The following is a 17,608-nucleotide window of genomic DNA, read 5'->3' as shown; positions in this document are numbered from 1 at the left end:
TCAGGGGGGTTTGCGGTCTCGCCAACTTTATTACTTGGCCCGTCAGATCCTCCTGTGGACCCAAGGGAAGCTGCTCTCCCTGAGAGCAGTTCACATCCCAGGGCGCCAAAATATGGGAGCAGACACCCTGTCGAGGCAGGGCCCGAGGCCCGGGGAGTGGAGACTTCACCCGGAAGTGGTGGAGCTCCTATGGAAGAATTTCGGTCGAGCAGAAGTCGACCTATTTGCTTCGGGAGAGTCAACCCAGTGTCCACTCTGGTACTCCCTCACCCATCCAGCATCTCTGGGGCTGGATGCCATGGTACAGACGTGGCCGAGGCGGCGTCTGTATGCATTTCCCCCGATCGCCTTGCTCCCGGGAGTTCTGGAGAAAGTACGCCGGGAAGGGGTCAGCCTAATATTGGTGGCCCCCTTTTGGCCAACCAGAATATGGTTCTCGGACCTAGTGTCCCTACTAGACGGCTCCCCAATGGAGCTTCCCCTCAGACAGGACCTCCTATCGCAAGCGGGCGGCCGGATAATTCACCCCCGCCCAGAATTATGGAAACTATGGGCCTGGCCTCTGAGGGGGCCAGGTTCGTAGATGCTGGTCTCCCAACCGAGGTTGTGGAAACCATATTGAACTCCAGAGCTCCCGCCACGAGGAAGCTTTATTTATACAAATGGAATCTGTTCTCTGCCTGGTGCAGACGTATTGAGGTGGACCCCGTCCATGCTTCTATTAGCCATGTGCTCACTTTCCTCCAAGCAAAGTTCTCGGAAGGTCTATCCCCTTCAACATTGAAGGTCTATGTTGCGGCTATATCTGCCTTTCACATTCCCCTTGTAGGTGGCCTTTCGGTGGGTCGAGACCCCCTGGTCACTCGCTTCCTCCGTGGCACACTGAGGTTGAGGCCTCCAGTGCGCACAAGGGTTCCGGCCTGGGACCTGGCCGTGGTTTTACAGGGGTTGGCCGAGGCGCCCTTCGAACCACTAGAGGAGGTTCCTGAAAGGTTCCTCACTCTAAAAACTATTTTTCTACTTGCGATCACTTCTCTGAAAAGGATAGGAGATTTACAAGCACTGTCAGTTGCTCCCTCATACCTTGAATTTGCTCCGGGAATGGTGAAAGCATTCCTGCATCCTAGACCGGGCTATGTCCCTAAGGTCCCTACCCATGTTCCAGGCCCCATTGTGCTCCAGGCTTTTTGCCCTCCTCCTTTTAAATCCTTGGATCAGGAAAAATTAAATCTGCTCTGCCCTGTAAGGGCCTTGGATACTTACGTCCACAGAGCTGCCCTGTGGCGTAAGACTGATCAGCTCTTTGTCTGTTACGGGTCCCCTAAAAAAGGGGGCCCTGCATCTAAGCAGAGGATGAGCAAGTGGGTGGTCGAGGCCATCACACTTGCATATGATGTCAGGTGTCTCCATTGGTGACATTTGTGATGCGGCTGGCTGGTCATGTCAGCACACGTTTATAAGGTTTTATAACCTTGATGTCGGCTCCACTCCGGGGTCATCAGTTCTGTCAAGATAACCTGGCAAGTATTTGCCGCTACGGCCTAGTTGGGATAGCGTTCCCAATGCGTTACCACGCAGCGTCGATAGTTCCCACGAAAGGGAACGTCTCGGGTTACAGATGTAACCCTGGTTCCCTGAGTAGGGAACGAGACGCTGCGTCTCTTGCCGTACCCCCTGCATACTTGCGAGCATTTGTCTCAGACTTACCCAGAAGCTGGCGTGCTCTGCATCCGGGTATGCTTTATAGTTTCCTGGTCCGTGACGTCACCCGTCTCTGACGTCTCGCTACACGATTGGTTAGATACATGAGTGCTTCAGTGACGACATCACGCAGAAGGTTCCCAATGCGTTACCACGCAGCGTCTCGTTCCCTACTCAGGGAACCAGGGTTACATCTGTAACCCGAGACGTTTTTTGATGAAAATATTCCAGGATTATTCTCCTTGTAGTGGACTTCAATGGCCTCCAAATGGTTAAAGGTCAAAATTACAGTTGCTGTTCAGCTTCAAAGGGCTTTAAACGATACCAGACGAGGAATAAGGGTCTTATCTAGTCAAATGATTGGTCATTTTCAAAAAAATGTAAATGTATATGCTTTATATAAACAAATGATTGCCTTCCAAGTGGTTCCAAAACCACACTTTCGTATTCTTCAAAAAGCTTACGCTGTTTGTCCTACACCTTCTCTATTCAAATTAAGGAACGAATGCAGCATCAGTTCAATTTTTTTCGTAAGTAGAATAGTAGAAGTAGAATATTTTGACCTTCAACCGTTTGGAGGCCATTGAAGTCCACTATAAGAAGAATTCCAATCCTAAAATGTTTTCATCAAAAACCTTAATTTCTTTTCGACTGAAGGACATGGACATCTTGGATGACATGGAGGTGAGTAAATTATCAGGGAAATTTTATTTGAAAATGAACTAATCCTTTAAATTGCGCACATGATTTGCAGAATGTAAACCCGAACGGTCAAATTAATTAAATTAAATGAGTTTATTTCACTCAAATAATAATGAAAGTTCATTGTACTTAATAGAAAAAAAGTTGTGTGGACTCAAAATTTCAATGAAGCTGAACTTAATATGATTCAGTTGAGTTGCAGCAGATTTCTAATTCCCAGCATGCTTTGCATCAGACTGTATAAATAAATATTGGAATTAAGTGTTATTTTGTGTGTTTTTGCACAAGATTAACATAGGGAGACATAAGTTAGTGTTTAATGTTGTGTTATGTTGGGATTTACGGTCCCACTTTATATTAAGTGGCCTTAACTACTGTAGCTGACATTTAAATTAATTTGATACAATGCACTTGTTGTGTACATCCATGTTTTTACATTGTACTTACATTTTAAAAACACCTGCATGCAATTACATCTGTAATTAATTTCTGTAATTTCATTTATAATTCCACTGTTGACCCATCCCTTACACCTTACCCCTACCCTTAAACCTACCCATACCACCAAAGCTTTCCCTAACCTTACCCGTATCCACCTCAATAGCAGCAAAAGTGTTTTGCAATTCAATATGAACCCAATAAGTACATTGTACTTATTTTTTGATGTAAGTACATAGTAGTTATGGCCACTTAATATAAAGTGGGACCGGATTTACAGGGGTTCTGTTATGTTAGTTTTACCATTGTAGTGAAGAGAAGAGCATGTGGTTAAGTTGAGGATGTGCTGCAAAACTTTTAAGACCATATATACTGTATGTTGTTTGATTATATACACACAAGCATATAATGACAGTCTCTTTGATAGTTATGATAGCATGTGTTATTTTCTATCTAACATTTAACCATGATCTGAATGTGATGTTTATGTAAATTAACTGTATGTAATTATGATAAGTTGGGCGAGGCTGAGAACTGTGGGAGCGAAGGGAGGCCAGTGACATGACCTGTGCACCACACCGGCCTCGCTCCGCTTCCACGGCTCTCTGCGCCGCCCCACTTTTCACAAAAATGTTAAAGTTCTACAAACTTAAAAAAATGAGTTAGTTTACTTACATGTTTTGAGGTAATAAGTTTCCTCAAATGTTTTGAATATTCTGAACTTTTTACAGTTTATATAATCCAATTTAAATCATGTATTATGTTGCATTTATGAATAATAAATAATGCATCAATTGTTGGTTTTATAGCATTGAATGGGTGTTTTTTTTTTTTAATGATGATGTTACATGTACTGTGTCCTGTGACCTAGTTTTTCCCCAGTCTGTCTGATTAGTTCATTTGATCCACCTGTGTCTCGTTTATCATCCCATCACCTTGTTTAGTTCCTTTGTTAGTCACATGTATTTATACCCTGTGTTTGCCTTCACTCATCGTCCGTTCTCGTTCATGTTTATGTGTGTATGTGCTTTCGCTCCTTGATTATTATTAAAGACCCATCTTGTGGATCTCCGAGTACGCCTCATCTCTCCAGCATACAGCACACGTAACAGATGAGACTTCTTGACTGAATATGAAGTTTGTAATTTCTAAATTGCAAATATAACTGCTTTCAAAAACACTCCTGTTATTGCTCATACAAACAGATTGTCCTGTCCCAAACCAAAATGAAATCATCCTACAAACTGCTTACTTATGTCTGAGCACATTAAAATGGGATGGGAGAAAGTATTTTATCACTCAAGAATTTACACAGTTCAGCTTTGGAGATCATTCAAAACTAATTAAAATTCTTGAAAATTAAAAATCATTTACTCACCCTCATATCGTTCCAAACCTATATAACTTTCTTTGTTTTGTGGAACATAAATATATTTTTAAAAAAGTCTGAAATAACATGACTGTGAGTAAATGATGAGAGAATTTTATTTTGGGTGCTTTGATAGCTGAAAACTGTGTAACAATATTGGGCTTGAAGTACTGTTGTCATATGCTTTCCCACACTAATGCCGACAAATGGGCCACAATGTAAGTCACATAGACACTTAGCCTTGATATGCTGGAAAACACTGGACCACCTTCATACAGGCAGTAAGTTATGGAGTAAAGCTGAACCATGTGAACAGCACAAGACACTTGTTATTCACATGTACACATATATCATTTTTTAACAGACCTGACTGCAAGGTTTTTGAAGCCATCTACATATGATAATGTACTCCGACAGAGATAAAATTTATTTTAGCAAATATACAATGTAAAAATTTATAGTGTTCAAGGAAAACAGAGCAAAAATATGGACTCTTTCTACACTACACAGATTTCTGTCAAATCAAATGTTTGATTTGGCTCTAGACATGAGGCCGTACTGAATGTAATCACAGCCATGCTGAAATTCAGACCAACAGCATGATTGTGAGTGTGACACTGCTTTTATACACAGGTAAACAACAAAAAGTTAACATTGAGCAACTGTAGACAATATTTTAGCAACTGAGACACGATTTTGATACTGCTAGTTACTTTGTCATTATCCCACCAAACTAAATAGTTCCAATCAAAGTCAAAACAGAAAGAACCATTGAATCAAACAAGCAATGCACAGTAGTGGAGTTTCATTCCAGAGTGAATGTGTTTTTGAACAAATCAGCTGAGTGAATAATGCAATAGCTCCTTTTACACACTTTATTGGTAAATTACCATTAAGAGATCATGTGTGAACAGGACCTTTTTTTAAAAAAAAGCCAGGAAATTGGTTCTAGCAATTTACCAGTATGAAAAGTTGTAAAATTACCAGTAAATTACTGATGCTGTGTATGAACAAAGAATGAAGATTTAGTATGATCATGTACAAAATCAGAATGCACTGACATAAGAAGTCTGCTTTGGGCCAATCATAAAGTTCTTGTGGAGATGACATGATTACTCTGCACTGTTTACAGAAAGCTTTGCAGCTTTGTAGTAGTTTTTCTATGTAAATGTGCTCTAGATGAACATGTTTGACCCTGCCTTCTTTTTCATTCATCAGTGCTGCAGCTTTACACTGTAAAAAATGAATGTGATTTTAATGGTAAAATATTGTAAATAGGTTAACAGTAGGTTCCTGTACTATATACAGGGAAAAACTGTAAAAGCTCTTACCAGACATTTTATGTAATTTTCACAGTAATTCTTTTCAATTTTTAGAAGTAAAAAAGACAAAATCAATGTATAATTTACAGTCAAAAACTGTAAACTGAAATTCCCACAATTCCCTGTGTGACACTCCACATTTGAAAGTATTTTGTTTAAAAAAATCATGTTTCTTAAGAGTTTTTGTTATCAGTTACATACATTAGGGTTTTATGTTACATCTTCTGTTGTTTAATGAATGTTTATTGCATTATGTAAGTGTTGTGGGTTACCATAATGGTGTTTTGCGAACTCTTATTCTTCATGTGGCTTTCTCTTTTACCACCTGAATTATTATGGTGGTTGTCAGTATATGTTAAAGGTACAAAACAGATTTTAGTAGTAGTGCGCATTGTTGAATTTACTGGTTTACATTCTATTTTTTTTTTTTTTGTAAATTACAGTTTTATACTGTAAAATTTACAGTTTGTTCTGTAAATGTGTTTACAGTTTTTCCACAACCACAGCTGCCAAAATTATTTTGTAAAAACAACGGAATATTTTTTACAGTGTACAGTTGGATACTATTATGCACGTCTCGTGGTTTTAAGAGCCAAAAACGTGTTCTGTGCAATCATCCCCTAACACCTGTCACTCAGATGTCAAAAACTGAACAGATAATGAAACTAATGCAGGCGAATGCGTTAAAAGATAACTTACATTGTCTGACATCACAGAATTTACCGGTAATTCATTGCTGATGTGTGAATGGTCTCCTAAAGGTAAAAAGCCAAAACGTCATTGCTTGTGTTAACAGCATATTTGTGTACCAGTAAAGTCATTCTGGTAATTTTATGGTAATTTGCATGGATTACTGTGTGAAAGGGGCTAATGACTCACTCATAAAACAGATACTTATTTAGTTCCTAAATGAACTAATGGTTTTGAATGAATCAGTTGAATGAATGATTCAATGACTTACTTACTCATAAAGACAGTCATTTGTTGCCACCTATTGGCATAACCATGTAACCTGAAGAAAGAGCTGCTGTAAAATCCACAGACTGACAGTCTGTCTACAACACAGATGAGCACAGTTACACAAACAGTGTGGCCTTTAAGTAACACTGATGAAATATAGAATATAATATAGTAGCAGTCTTTGTACATCTTCATCTCAATAATAAAAGTGCTCCACAGCTGCTGAAATGCACTGGCTGGCACTGTAACACCATTCACTTCAGAAGACCAGCGCTGCATACTAAAATACAAGAGAGAGACTAAGCGGGACAAGAGAAAGACACAGAGAGAGTGTGTGATGAACCTGTGTTGCACTGCAGCAGTAGTTTTTACCAGTACAGTATCAAAATGTACTAGTTATGACTGTATAAATAATGACAACTGTTAATAAATTTAACTAACAATGCTGTAGATAGCTATTCACAATTCATTTTACTTCCATAATCTTTTGTATTTCAGTGAAACAAAGATTTAACAACACATTTAAAACCTACTAAAGTACTAAAAATCTAATTTCACATGACATGAGGAGTATGTGCAACAACTTGTAAGACATAAACACTTCTGACAGAGTTAGCAAACAGCAACTTGAACCAAATGAGAAAAAAAAAATCTGTCAAGGAATTACATTACTCACCAAATGCATATGAGGAATGAGGCAATAATTACAAAACATAATTAAAAAGATTACAAGCCCCAGCATTCAGTCACTGCAATGATTGTATAAAATATATCACAACTGAAGCAGATGTATGAACATGAGCTGATATGCATGAGATGAAGATAATATCTTGCTTATCTTGCTATAAGATGTTCTGCAGATGTGCTATTGATTTAGGTACAATGAATGCAGTACTGTTTTTTTGAAGCCCAGATCAAAGAACGCACAGGGCTTTTGCACCGTAACAATAATAGGTGTGTGTGTGTGTGAGAGAGAGAGTAATTTGTGGTCTAGGGGAATGTTTCAGTCACACTTTGTGCAATAATAACAGATCTTTGACAGCAAAAGCCCCCGAAACAAGTCAAAAACACAGAGAGATATAACAAAACACCATAAAATATTACTTTTATGTAATTAGTTTAGGATCCGATTTTTACATACACAAAATACACACACAACTTTGTTTTTCTGTTATGGTGGGGGACTTTTGCAATGATTATAATTGTGTTTATACTGAACGAAAGAGAATTGTATCCCCTAACAAACTGTATAAATTATTCCTCAACATATAGACGCATATCTATACCCAAACATTTATAAACGCACTGCAGATATCATCTGTCGTAACAGTTACAATTAACAGGCCATAGAGCCTATTAAACCCCATAATAGTAAAGCACATATCTCTCCTATTTAAAACACTCTGCATCTGCACTGACAATCTCCCAATAGCTAGCTGATTATCATTTTAAGAAATATGGGATGAAATCAAGAAAGAAAGAAAAAATATTTACGTTTGGAGTCCTTGACACTTTTCAAGGCAGACTGCAGTCTCTCCAGCATGGCTTGGTGTGTGCGTGTGTGTGTGTTAGTGTGCGTGTGTATGTGGAGGCAGGGTCCCGATCCCGGATCACACTCCGTTTAAATCCCCACACATGTGAGAGCGATTACGCGGTAGGGTCATAATGAGAAAACGAATGGAGGGCATAAACAAACAAGTGATGAAAACAAAACAGAACGAGCCTCTGTCTCGCCGTGCGAGTGAGATGCTTACTGTAGCGGGTTCATTTTCCTTTGGCATCTGGAGTCGGTGAACGAGAGTGAGAGAGAGAGAGGTGGACGGGCAGAGAAAAGGAGGGAATAAAGACAGAGAGATGGAGATAAGAGGAGGGGCGATAAGAGAGCGAACGAGATGAACGATTTAATCCTTGGACCACTGCAGAGCGGGGGGTGCCGATCAGGGGAAGGGAGGGAGCGAGAGAGACCTACATGCACATACAGTATGTGTGTAATCTGACTTTGGCATTGCTGATGCATGCTGGTCATGCCAATAAAAAGCATTTGAGGGATTGAAATTACTGCTGTATCAGTGCAGTGAGCATATGATAACACTGGTGCAATGTAAAATTGAAAATAGTTTATTGATAATTCACCCAAAAATTTAATTCATGTCAGCATTTATACAGCCTTGTGTCATTTCGAACCTGCATGACTTTTTTCTTATGTGGAATACAAAAGGTGAATTTTTGATAAATATACTGCACATTGTTTTCCAAGTGAATGGGGCTGTCAATTATGTAAAAGCACTATACATCTATCATAAAATACATTGTAAAATGTCCTGTCACTTATTTAACAGTAAAATACCTTATATATATATATATATATATATATATATATATATACACACATATATAATAGTGCTGTCACTTTTATTTGTCACTCGATTATTTTTTTCCACGTTTAAAATATATAACGCAATTAACGTAGCATCCATTTTTTTCTGTCATCCGTTGGTTAGCTTTACAATATATGATCACGCTCTTATTCATGCAAATGCTTTTAAACCATTCAAGCGTGCCAAAAGAGAATGTGCTGTCTGGGAATGTCTGACTCCTCACACACACACATGAACAGTGATGGGAAAAGTTACTATTAAAAGTAATGCATTACAATATTGCGTTACTCCAAAAAAAAAGTAACTAATTGAAGTAACTAACTTTTATGAGAAGTAATCTGTTACATTACTTTTGCGTTACTTTTTCTCATCTGGGCTGGGCTTGCTTGTTAGTTTTTTAATAAGAACAAGTTTTATTTTTGGCAAATATTAAGGACCTTTCACACCAAAAGTGAAATGAAAAGCCTCAGTCTGAAGGAAATGCATATTTACAGCTGTACAGAAGAGGGCGCAACTCAAACAAACCTTTCAGCTGTGCTGCCATTATGGATGAAAGAAGAATAGGATACATGAGAAGGAAGTCCAACACTCTTATTTCTAAATCTAATCTAAGACATTTTTGCTTATTAGAGACAGGAGAGCTGTCAGTCAATAAATGTGAAAATTAACTTGTGTTACTTATTTGAAAAAGTAACTCAAATATTTTGTTGTAAATTGAAAAAGAGTAATGCGTTACTTTACTAGTTACTTGAAAAAGTAATCTGATTACATAACTCAAATTACTTGTACGATACCAACACTGGTATGCGATACCAACACTGTCCCTTTAAGAGATCCACTGGCAGTGGCACGACTAGGATAATCACTCTTATTGATTCATTGATCTTGTAACTCCTCATGTTTTGCTTGCTGACATAATTTCTTCTCTCTTTATAATTCTCTCAGTGTCTCCCCTGACATTTCTTATATCGACAACATCTCTGAATTTTATATGGCTCTACAGGCATCAGCTGTACACAAACACACACATTCAGTTTCATCAGGCATCACAGTCTCAAGGCAAACTCTCTTTTATCTCTATACTGAGCCTTAAATTGCCAGACATTTATGTACGGTACATGTGTAGGAACACAAATGAGCTACTTGATTTTTTTTAGGCCATTTTCCAGATGACTGGGAGAAGGAACAGGATCAATTGTATGAGCCAGATTTGATCTAGCATTGCCCATTTGAGAACTATAGCTTAACAAAACTGGAAACAAACTAACCAACAGGTCAAAATAACACAGGGTTTATGTGAATGGTACTACAATTAAACTATAAAACTATAAAGTATAAACCTTAAAAAAATATATAATTCATTATAATACTGTCAAAATCTCAAATATTAACTTTGATTCTAACATAGACCCTGAGGTTGTATAAAACATCACGACAGCACATGCAGCTCAAAAAGATTATGAAATTGAGTCATACAGAAGAGAAGCATCTGAGATATTGATATACATGGAAACAGCTGTGACATTGGGGACAGGCACTTTTTTAGATGCTCATGCTTTAGTGATGCCATGGCCTCAATAAAAACCAAAAGGAACACTGAGCAAAATGAGGTCATTGTGGGCTTAGGTAGGGGTGAGTGGGAGGGTGAAGGAGGAGTGCGTGTATCCGGGCCTGACTGTTGGCAGGCCTCGGTGTTGGCAGGCCTCTGTCTCACTGTCAGTCAGTCAACTTAATACAGCTGCCACTAAAGAAACCCAATTATGCGTATAACACAGCATTTGGCTGCTTTAAAAGTATAATATATTTTAACCAACAACATTAAATAGCATGCAACTCCATGGAGCTTCATTAATATAGAAAATTTGGGAAGACTGGAGTTGGTAAGATTTGTAATGTTTTTGAAAGAATTCTCTTATGCTCTGCTACAGTTCCTGCAGAACCAAAACAACAAGCTTAAGCTGCATTCACACCATGTCGTAATTTCCATAATTAAGAGATGGCAACCCGTGACTTTTCACTCTGAGCTGTTCATGTCCTCAGACTCAGGTTTATGTTTGTCTATATGGCAACACTATCAACGCCAAAATTAATCTGCAGCAGTCATGTGGTATAAGTCAGAGCTCTTTAAAGGGTTAGTTCACCCAAAAATGAAAATTCTGTCATTAATTACTCACCCTTATGTCGTTCCAGACCTGTAAGACCTTCGTTCATCTTTGGAACACAAATTAAGATATTTTTGATGAAATCCGAGAGGTATATGACTCGGCCATAGACAGCAATATAATAAGGTCCAGAAAGGTACTAAAGACATTGTTAAAATCGTCAACGTGACTGCAGTGGTTCAACCTTAATTTTATGAAGCGTCGAGAATACTTTTTGTGTGCAAAAACAACGAAAATAACGACTTCATTCAAATAATATATTCTCCTCCCTGTCATTATCCTTACGCAGTTGATGCAGTCAGCACAGTGAAAGCTTCTGTGTTTACGTCCGAATGCTGGCTCAGTATTGGCCAAAGCTGCACACGTGAGCAGCATGACGGATGCATGTGATGATTTCATCAAAAATATCTTAATTTGTGTTCCGAAGATGAACAAAGGTCTTACAGGTGTGGAACGACATGAGGGTGAGTAATTAATGACAGAATTTTCATTTTTATTTGAACTAACCCTTTAGGTTGTTTATGTTCATTATTAATGCTATGTACTTTAAGACATGTGGTAATTTAACATTGTCTCTAGTGATGCTTTGCAGACTGCTCTGGCTGTGCACGTTCATGTGTTTTGGTGGAGGCGTGGTTTGGAGGGCGCTCTAAATGGAGGGTGGGATCTTATTCTTTCAAAGCTAGCTTGGTATTGCTAGCCTCTACGAAACTGCACACCCTAGCTTCAAAGTCTTTGTTAATTATTAATGAACATATTAACACCTTATTTTTGATCTTTTTTCTCTGTATATCCTGGGGGTGCACATCATAGAGAGTCTAATCTGGTGCACCACATCACTCTTCAAGAAGGCCCAGCAGCGCCTCCACTTCCTGCGCCGACTGAAAAGAGCAAGTCTCCCCCCACCCATCCTCACCACATTCTACAGGGGCACCATTGAGAGTTTGCTGACCAGCTGCATCACTGGCTGGTATGGAAACTGCAGCACGGCAGACTGCAAGACCCTACAGTGGAAAGTAAACACAGATGCAAAGATCATCTGTGTCTTTCTTCCCTCCATCCTGGACATTTTCCTTGCACAGTGCTCCAGCAAACCCACCAGTATTGTGAAAGAATGCACACATCTCTCCCACAGTCTCTTCTAGCTCCTGCTGTCAGGAAGACAGTACCAGAGCATCAGAGCCCGCTCTGTCAGAGTGCTCAACAACTTCTTCACCCACTCCGCTCACCTCTGAACCCCCTGTTCAAAACTATGCACAGGTGGATGAGTGGGATGTACACCTGTACCACCTGTGCGAATACTCTCTAATGTCTCTTTGTGCACTGGACACTTTAAACACTCCGTGCTACCCAGACTCAACATGGTAAAACATATGTTTACATGTACATATGCTACAAACTCATCTTGTCTCCAAGTTCCACTATTTGCCCCAAATGTCTCTTTATGTGCTGTTTTTTTGTAGCATTGCACTACGTGTAAAACTCTTTTGTGAGTGTGCGAGAGTATATGTATACATATAGTTATATTAAGTATATGTGTAGTTAGTATTTGTATATACAGTGCACAGCATAAATGAGTACACCCCCTCTGAACAAATACAAAAGATGTATTTTCTTTATGATCACTAATACAATTCATGGAAAGATGGCAAAACTAAAATGTATTAAACATACACATAATGAAAACAGAAATATATGTCATTAATAGCCATAAAATAAGTAAATTAGACAATTTTGTTTAAAATAAGGATTGCAGAAATGTGTACACCCTAGATTTAATTCAACAAATGTATAATATTCTAGCACTTAGTATGCCCTCCATAATTTTGAATATACTGCTCTGAACCTTCTTGGCACGGAGTGTACAAGTTCATGACAAATTGTCACATTTGTCCTGTTAAACTCCTGGATGATGAGCTCCATAAATGCCCTGATCTTTAATGAGGAGTGTTGCTCAACTCGTCTCTACAGAATCCCCCACAGGTGCTCAAGAGTGTTAAGATTGAGTGCAATACATGTCCACAGAAGGTTTTTCACCTTGAGAGAATGCGTATCCTCACTGTCATGTTGAGAAAAATGAGGAAATGAGGAAAGGGTAACATCTTCTGTTTCAAGTTTGTGTATTAAATTACACAGTGGTGTGGGAATTCATGACAACATTGATAAAGCACAACTCCCTCACACCTTCAGCACTCATACATCCCTATATAAGAGCTTTACAACCACTGAACTTTACTGTGGGAACCAGGCACTTCTCACTGTACTCCTCCTCTAGCAACACCATAACATTTTGGATGCTGTTAGATCCAAAATGATGGTCTCAGGAGACCAGAGAATTGATTCCCAGAATCGATATTTTTATAAATATGGGCTTTGGAAAAGGCTAGCTGACTTTATTGTGCTTTGGCTACAGTAGGTAGTTCCAGTGAGAACAACAACCATGCATGTCATTTCTGCAGCCTGCATCTTCCTCTGTGAGAAAAACAGTCACTCTTTTCATAGCTTTTGCTGGCTCTGAGACACTCGCTTGGTATTTCTCCTGCTCTTTGTCTAGCAAAAAAATCCCTCATCACTAAATGAAAGCTTAAAATGAAGGCCTGACTATTTCAGGAGCCTTGTCACAAGTCCATTGTTTTTGAATTTGTTACTTTTGCTATAATTTCACACTTAAAACAATGATTTGGTAATCCTCTTGTACCACTGTCCTCTTTTGTGCTAAGAAATAAGTCTCCTGCAGTTCTCTCTCAAGTGGTTCCATTGTTGTCAGCATTAAGTCTGAGAATGATTCAGTGGGCTAAATAACACTTTTAATTTTCAAGAAATTACTTCTCTTTAAATGTTTTGGTTCAACATTGCTTATACCAGAACATTTTTATTTCGTTTTATTTAGTAACTTTTAGGAGGGTGTACTCATTTTTGTTACACAACATTTATCACCTTGATAAGAAAATCTTATTTTCCTGAATAATTTTGACATGCTTCTTTGGTAATTGATTAAGCAGACTTGCTGGAACATTATATCTCTAAAGAACCTTAACATGTCTTCTAAATAACTGAGTAATTGCTGATTTTCAGAAGTTTTAGAGGGAGTGTACTCATTTATGCTGTACACTGTGTATAGTTAGACTACTTTCAGTAGGTTAGCTATGTGTAGGTTTATACTTGTTTGTACTTCAACTGTTTATATTATGTTTAAATATGTAGCACCGTCATCCTGCGAGGCACAACATTTCGTTCCAATGTATGTCTCTACATACAGCAGAATAACAATAAAGATCACTTGACCTGATTATGAAGGAGAAATGATCAGTCTGGACTTGAACATTCTTTAAAACTTAGTTTTTCAATATAAGACTCAGGAAATATCTTGCCTCTAATGGTGGTCATGGTGTACTTGCAGGATATTGCATGGTGTTGGTGCATTACAAATACTCACCTTTGACATTTTCCACATCCTGAGAGGCGATAACAAATCCAAAGCCTTCGCCTGGCTTCCTCTTCAGCTCCACCTCATACCCCCGCAGCACAGGCTGTTCTTTCTGCTCTGTTTTTACTCTGGGACTGAGCACTGTCCCCCCTTCCTCCAAACTCATCCAATCCCGTGGCTCAAGCGTGAGAGTGACAGGTACAGAATCCAGGAAGCTGGTGCTCTGGACCAATGAGGAGCGCACCAGCGCTGGAGAGGGCGGAGTGAGAGAGTTACGCGATAATGGCACAGAGTCGGTAAGAGGGACTTCAGAGTCGGAGGCGGAGCGTGGAGGGGGCGGAGTTAGTCGCCGCACAGAATTAGGGGAATTGGAGAAATGAGAGGTGCCTACAACAAGAGTACACAATTATTAATATTTGATGAACGGGGGTGAAGACTACACAATTGTTATTGATTTTCTGCAACCTAAAAATGCCACTTTTTTAAATAATAATACATACAGTAGGTTCTAAAGTCTGAGACTAATATCAAAGTCCCTTTAAGACAAGTCATTTCACTCAGCGGCCATCTTTGAAATGCCTCTCGGGCATCCTGGGCATCATGCAATCTCTTTGAATGGGGAAACATCAAATTCTCCAAAACTGTTCGCCAACCTTACGATTAAATTTCATATTTGAAATCACCAATGAAATCTAACAACAACCGGCTCATAAATTTAGTTTCTAAATGCTCGAATCATGACAAAAAACTGTATTTTTCAGGCTGGATCAAGCTAATGCGCACGCGCAGACCTAAATGCGCGTCTCTTCGGAGGCAAGCGTCTGACTGTTTCTATAGAAACCGGAGATTCTAACGGCCGCTGAAGTGACGCAATGACTTTACCAGTCGGCGATTGGCTCTTATTTAGAAGGCGGGACTTATTCTGCCATATTGCGCGTTACACTTTCTCCCATTCAAAACAATACGAGTGACACGTCTTGTGTTATTCTATAGTCTTTGCTAATATCAATATTTTCATATGATCAACAGCACAATAATTTGAGTGAACTGAAAAATTAACATGAATATCTGAATGTCTAATTATTTGGTTTGTCGAGCTGAATGAACTCTACAATTTTGATCTGATGATCAGGTATGCAAGATAAACATTTATCAGCTGATACTGATATATCTTAAAATAATAAAATTAAATTAAGAAACAATTTCACAGAGCCTATAAGGTTTTTATTCAGCTAATACATATTTAAAATATAAATAACTGTGGTGGTGGCCAAAATTTCAATATCATACCTACTGATGACAATGTTATGGAGAATTATTTGAAAATATTACAAAATTATCACATGATCAATGTCACAAGTTTGATTATTTGATTAGTGACCTAAAATAGTGCAGAATCTAAAATATTAAAATAAATACATAAATTTAAAAATCCTAAAGCTTTGTTTATTTAAAAGTATAAATGGTGCAAAATGTATATTTTCAATGAGAACACTGTATGTAATGGAATAGGTGAACATATAACTTACCCCCTCTGTAAACCAGCAGAATAACCTCCCCTTTTTTAGTGTGTTCTTGCAGAATCCTTTGGACCTTGAATAATAAACAAAGAATATATATATATATACCATAACAAAAGGCTTAAGCTCAGCTCTTAGTCATCTCTTTTTCTACCTGTGCAAAGCTGAGACTTTGTACATCAGCACCATTGATCTTCACAATGGCATCTCCAGACTGCAGCCCATTACACTGTCTGTGGTCCCAGACTTTCTTTACAAGGGTCTGTCTGCCTCCATGACCTCCTGCCGTCACACTGAACCCCATATTGCTTCCCCTCTCACATTTAGCCAAGGCAACAGGGACTAATTCCCCATTTCCCGCCATTCCTCCAACTCCACTGCCAATCACAGCACTCATGGCTCCGGGTGAAGGAATGCTGTTCGGGCTGCCACTGCTGGCACTGGCTGTGCCATTGAAGGTGAAGTAAGGCCCGTCTGAATGGGCACTGCTAGGTGGGGTTAGCAGTGAATGCTGTGGTTTACGGAGATGGGAGTAGCGCCTTCCACCACCAGGAGAGAAAGCAACAGGACCCGGACTTAGTTCTGTGTGGGGTAGGGGTAATCGAGATATGGGCGGTGGAGTACTCGAGGAAAGGTCACTCTCAGAAGATTTGAAGGAGTACAGGCGTAGAGGTGGCGGAGTGGAGAGAGAGTTGTTGTTGTGGTTACGGATGACCGAGGCCCTGTGAAGATAAAAAGAGAAAGACCATGTGGTCAGGCAAAGCAAAGCGCAGTAGACATAACGTATCATAATCAGGGTTGGTAGGAAGAGAATACGTGAAACAGTGAAAATATGAGTAACTGTATTCAGTTACAGTTACAACTTAAATGCTGATAATCAGTTACATTAAAAAAGTATTTAGATTTAACAGCATTGAAACACTCTTATGATGTGTGTTACTTTCCTCCAAGTAGACAGAGGGCGGTGTCAAGAACAAAAACTAAATCATTAAGGAACTTCAATTTGTGGGGAATTATAATATTCTGTTCAACAAAAAGTCTTTGACAGATGAAATATGTATCCAATAAAAACAAGATTACGACAATATTTCGTTTGTCTGTGTTTTTATGCAGTTTTACAAGAAATATGAGAAATGTGTTAGCCTTTAGCATCGCAAAGACAGCTACAAATGTATTTTCTACCTCACTCTATGAAAAGAATCCACCAATGATCAGTAAAAAGAAGCTATTTTATACACTCATGGGGTTTTGAAGTAAATTTTGAGAAGCAGAAATAAACTAGTGTAAATTGTAATGTTATCATTTAGCTTTATGCTAAGCTAAAATGCCATTTCTAGTCCTTACATATTTATGATAAAGTCTTTTATGATAAAGTATGTCAAGAAAAATCAATTTCACATCAGATAGATTGATAAATAATAATACTAGTAAAAAGTTTCTTGAGCACTAAATCAGCATATCAGAATGTTTTGTGAAGGATCATGTGACAATGAAAACTGGAGTAATAGCTGCTTTGCCATCACAGTATTAAATTACATTTTAAAGTATCTTAAAACAAAGATCATTTAAAAAATGTATTTTAAATTCTAATAATATTTCACAATTTAACTGGTCTTGCTGTATTTTTGA

The 17,608-nt window shown here is 38.6% G+C and overlaps 1 protein-coding gene across 1 annotated transcript in view; it reads right to left on the bottom strand.

Moving 5' to 3' along the window:
• LOC137027263 (novel protein similar to vertebrate membrane associated guanylate kinase, WW and PDZ domain containing 1 (MAGI1)) overlaps window positions 1-17,608 on the bottom strand; it is a 111,998-nt gene that overhangs the window by 26,170 nt on the left and 68,220 nt on the right. Inside the window, exons 11-13 of the mRNA XM_067395241.1 lie at window positions 16,134-16,701; window positions 15,989-16,052; window positions 14,469-14,846 (exon numbers count right to left, since the gene is read on the bottom strand). Of these exons, the coding sequence (XP_067251342.1) occupies window positions 14,469-14,846; window positions 15,989-16,052; window positions 16,134-16,701 (1,010 nt within the window). The remainder of the gene's footprint in view (window positions 1-14,468; window positions 14,847-15,988; window positions 16,053-16,133; window positions 16,702-17,608) is intronic.

The sequence above is a fragment of the Chanodichthys erythropterus genome, chromosome 9, assembly GCF_024489055.1.
Source record: "Chanodichthys erythropterus isolate Z2021 chromosome 9, ASM2448905v1, whole genome shotgun sequence".
Taxonomy (NCBI): Eukaryota; Metazoa; Chordata; class Actinopteri; order Cypriniformes; family Xenocyprididae; genus Chanodichthys; species Chanodichthys erythropterus.
The sequence above is the reverse complement of the archived record's forward strand: the minus strand, read 5'-3'. Positions and strand labels throughout refer to the sequence as shown.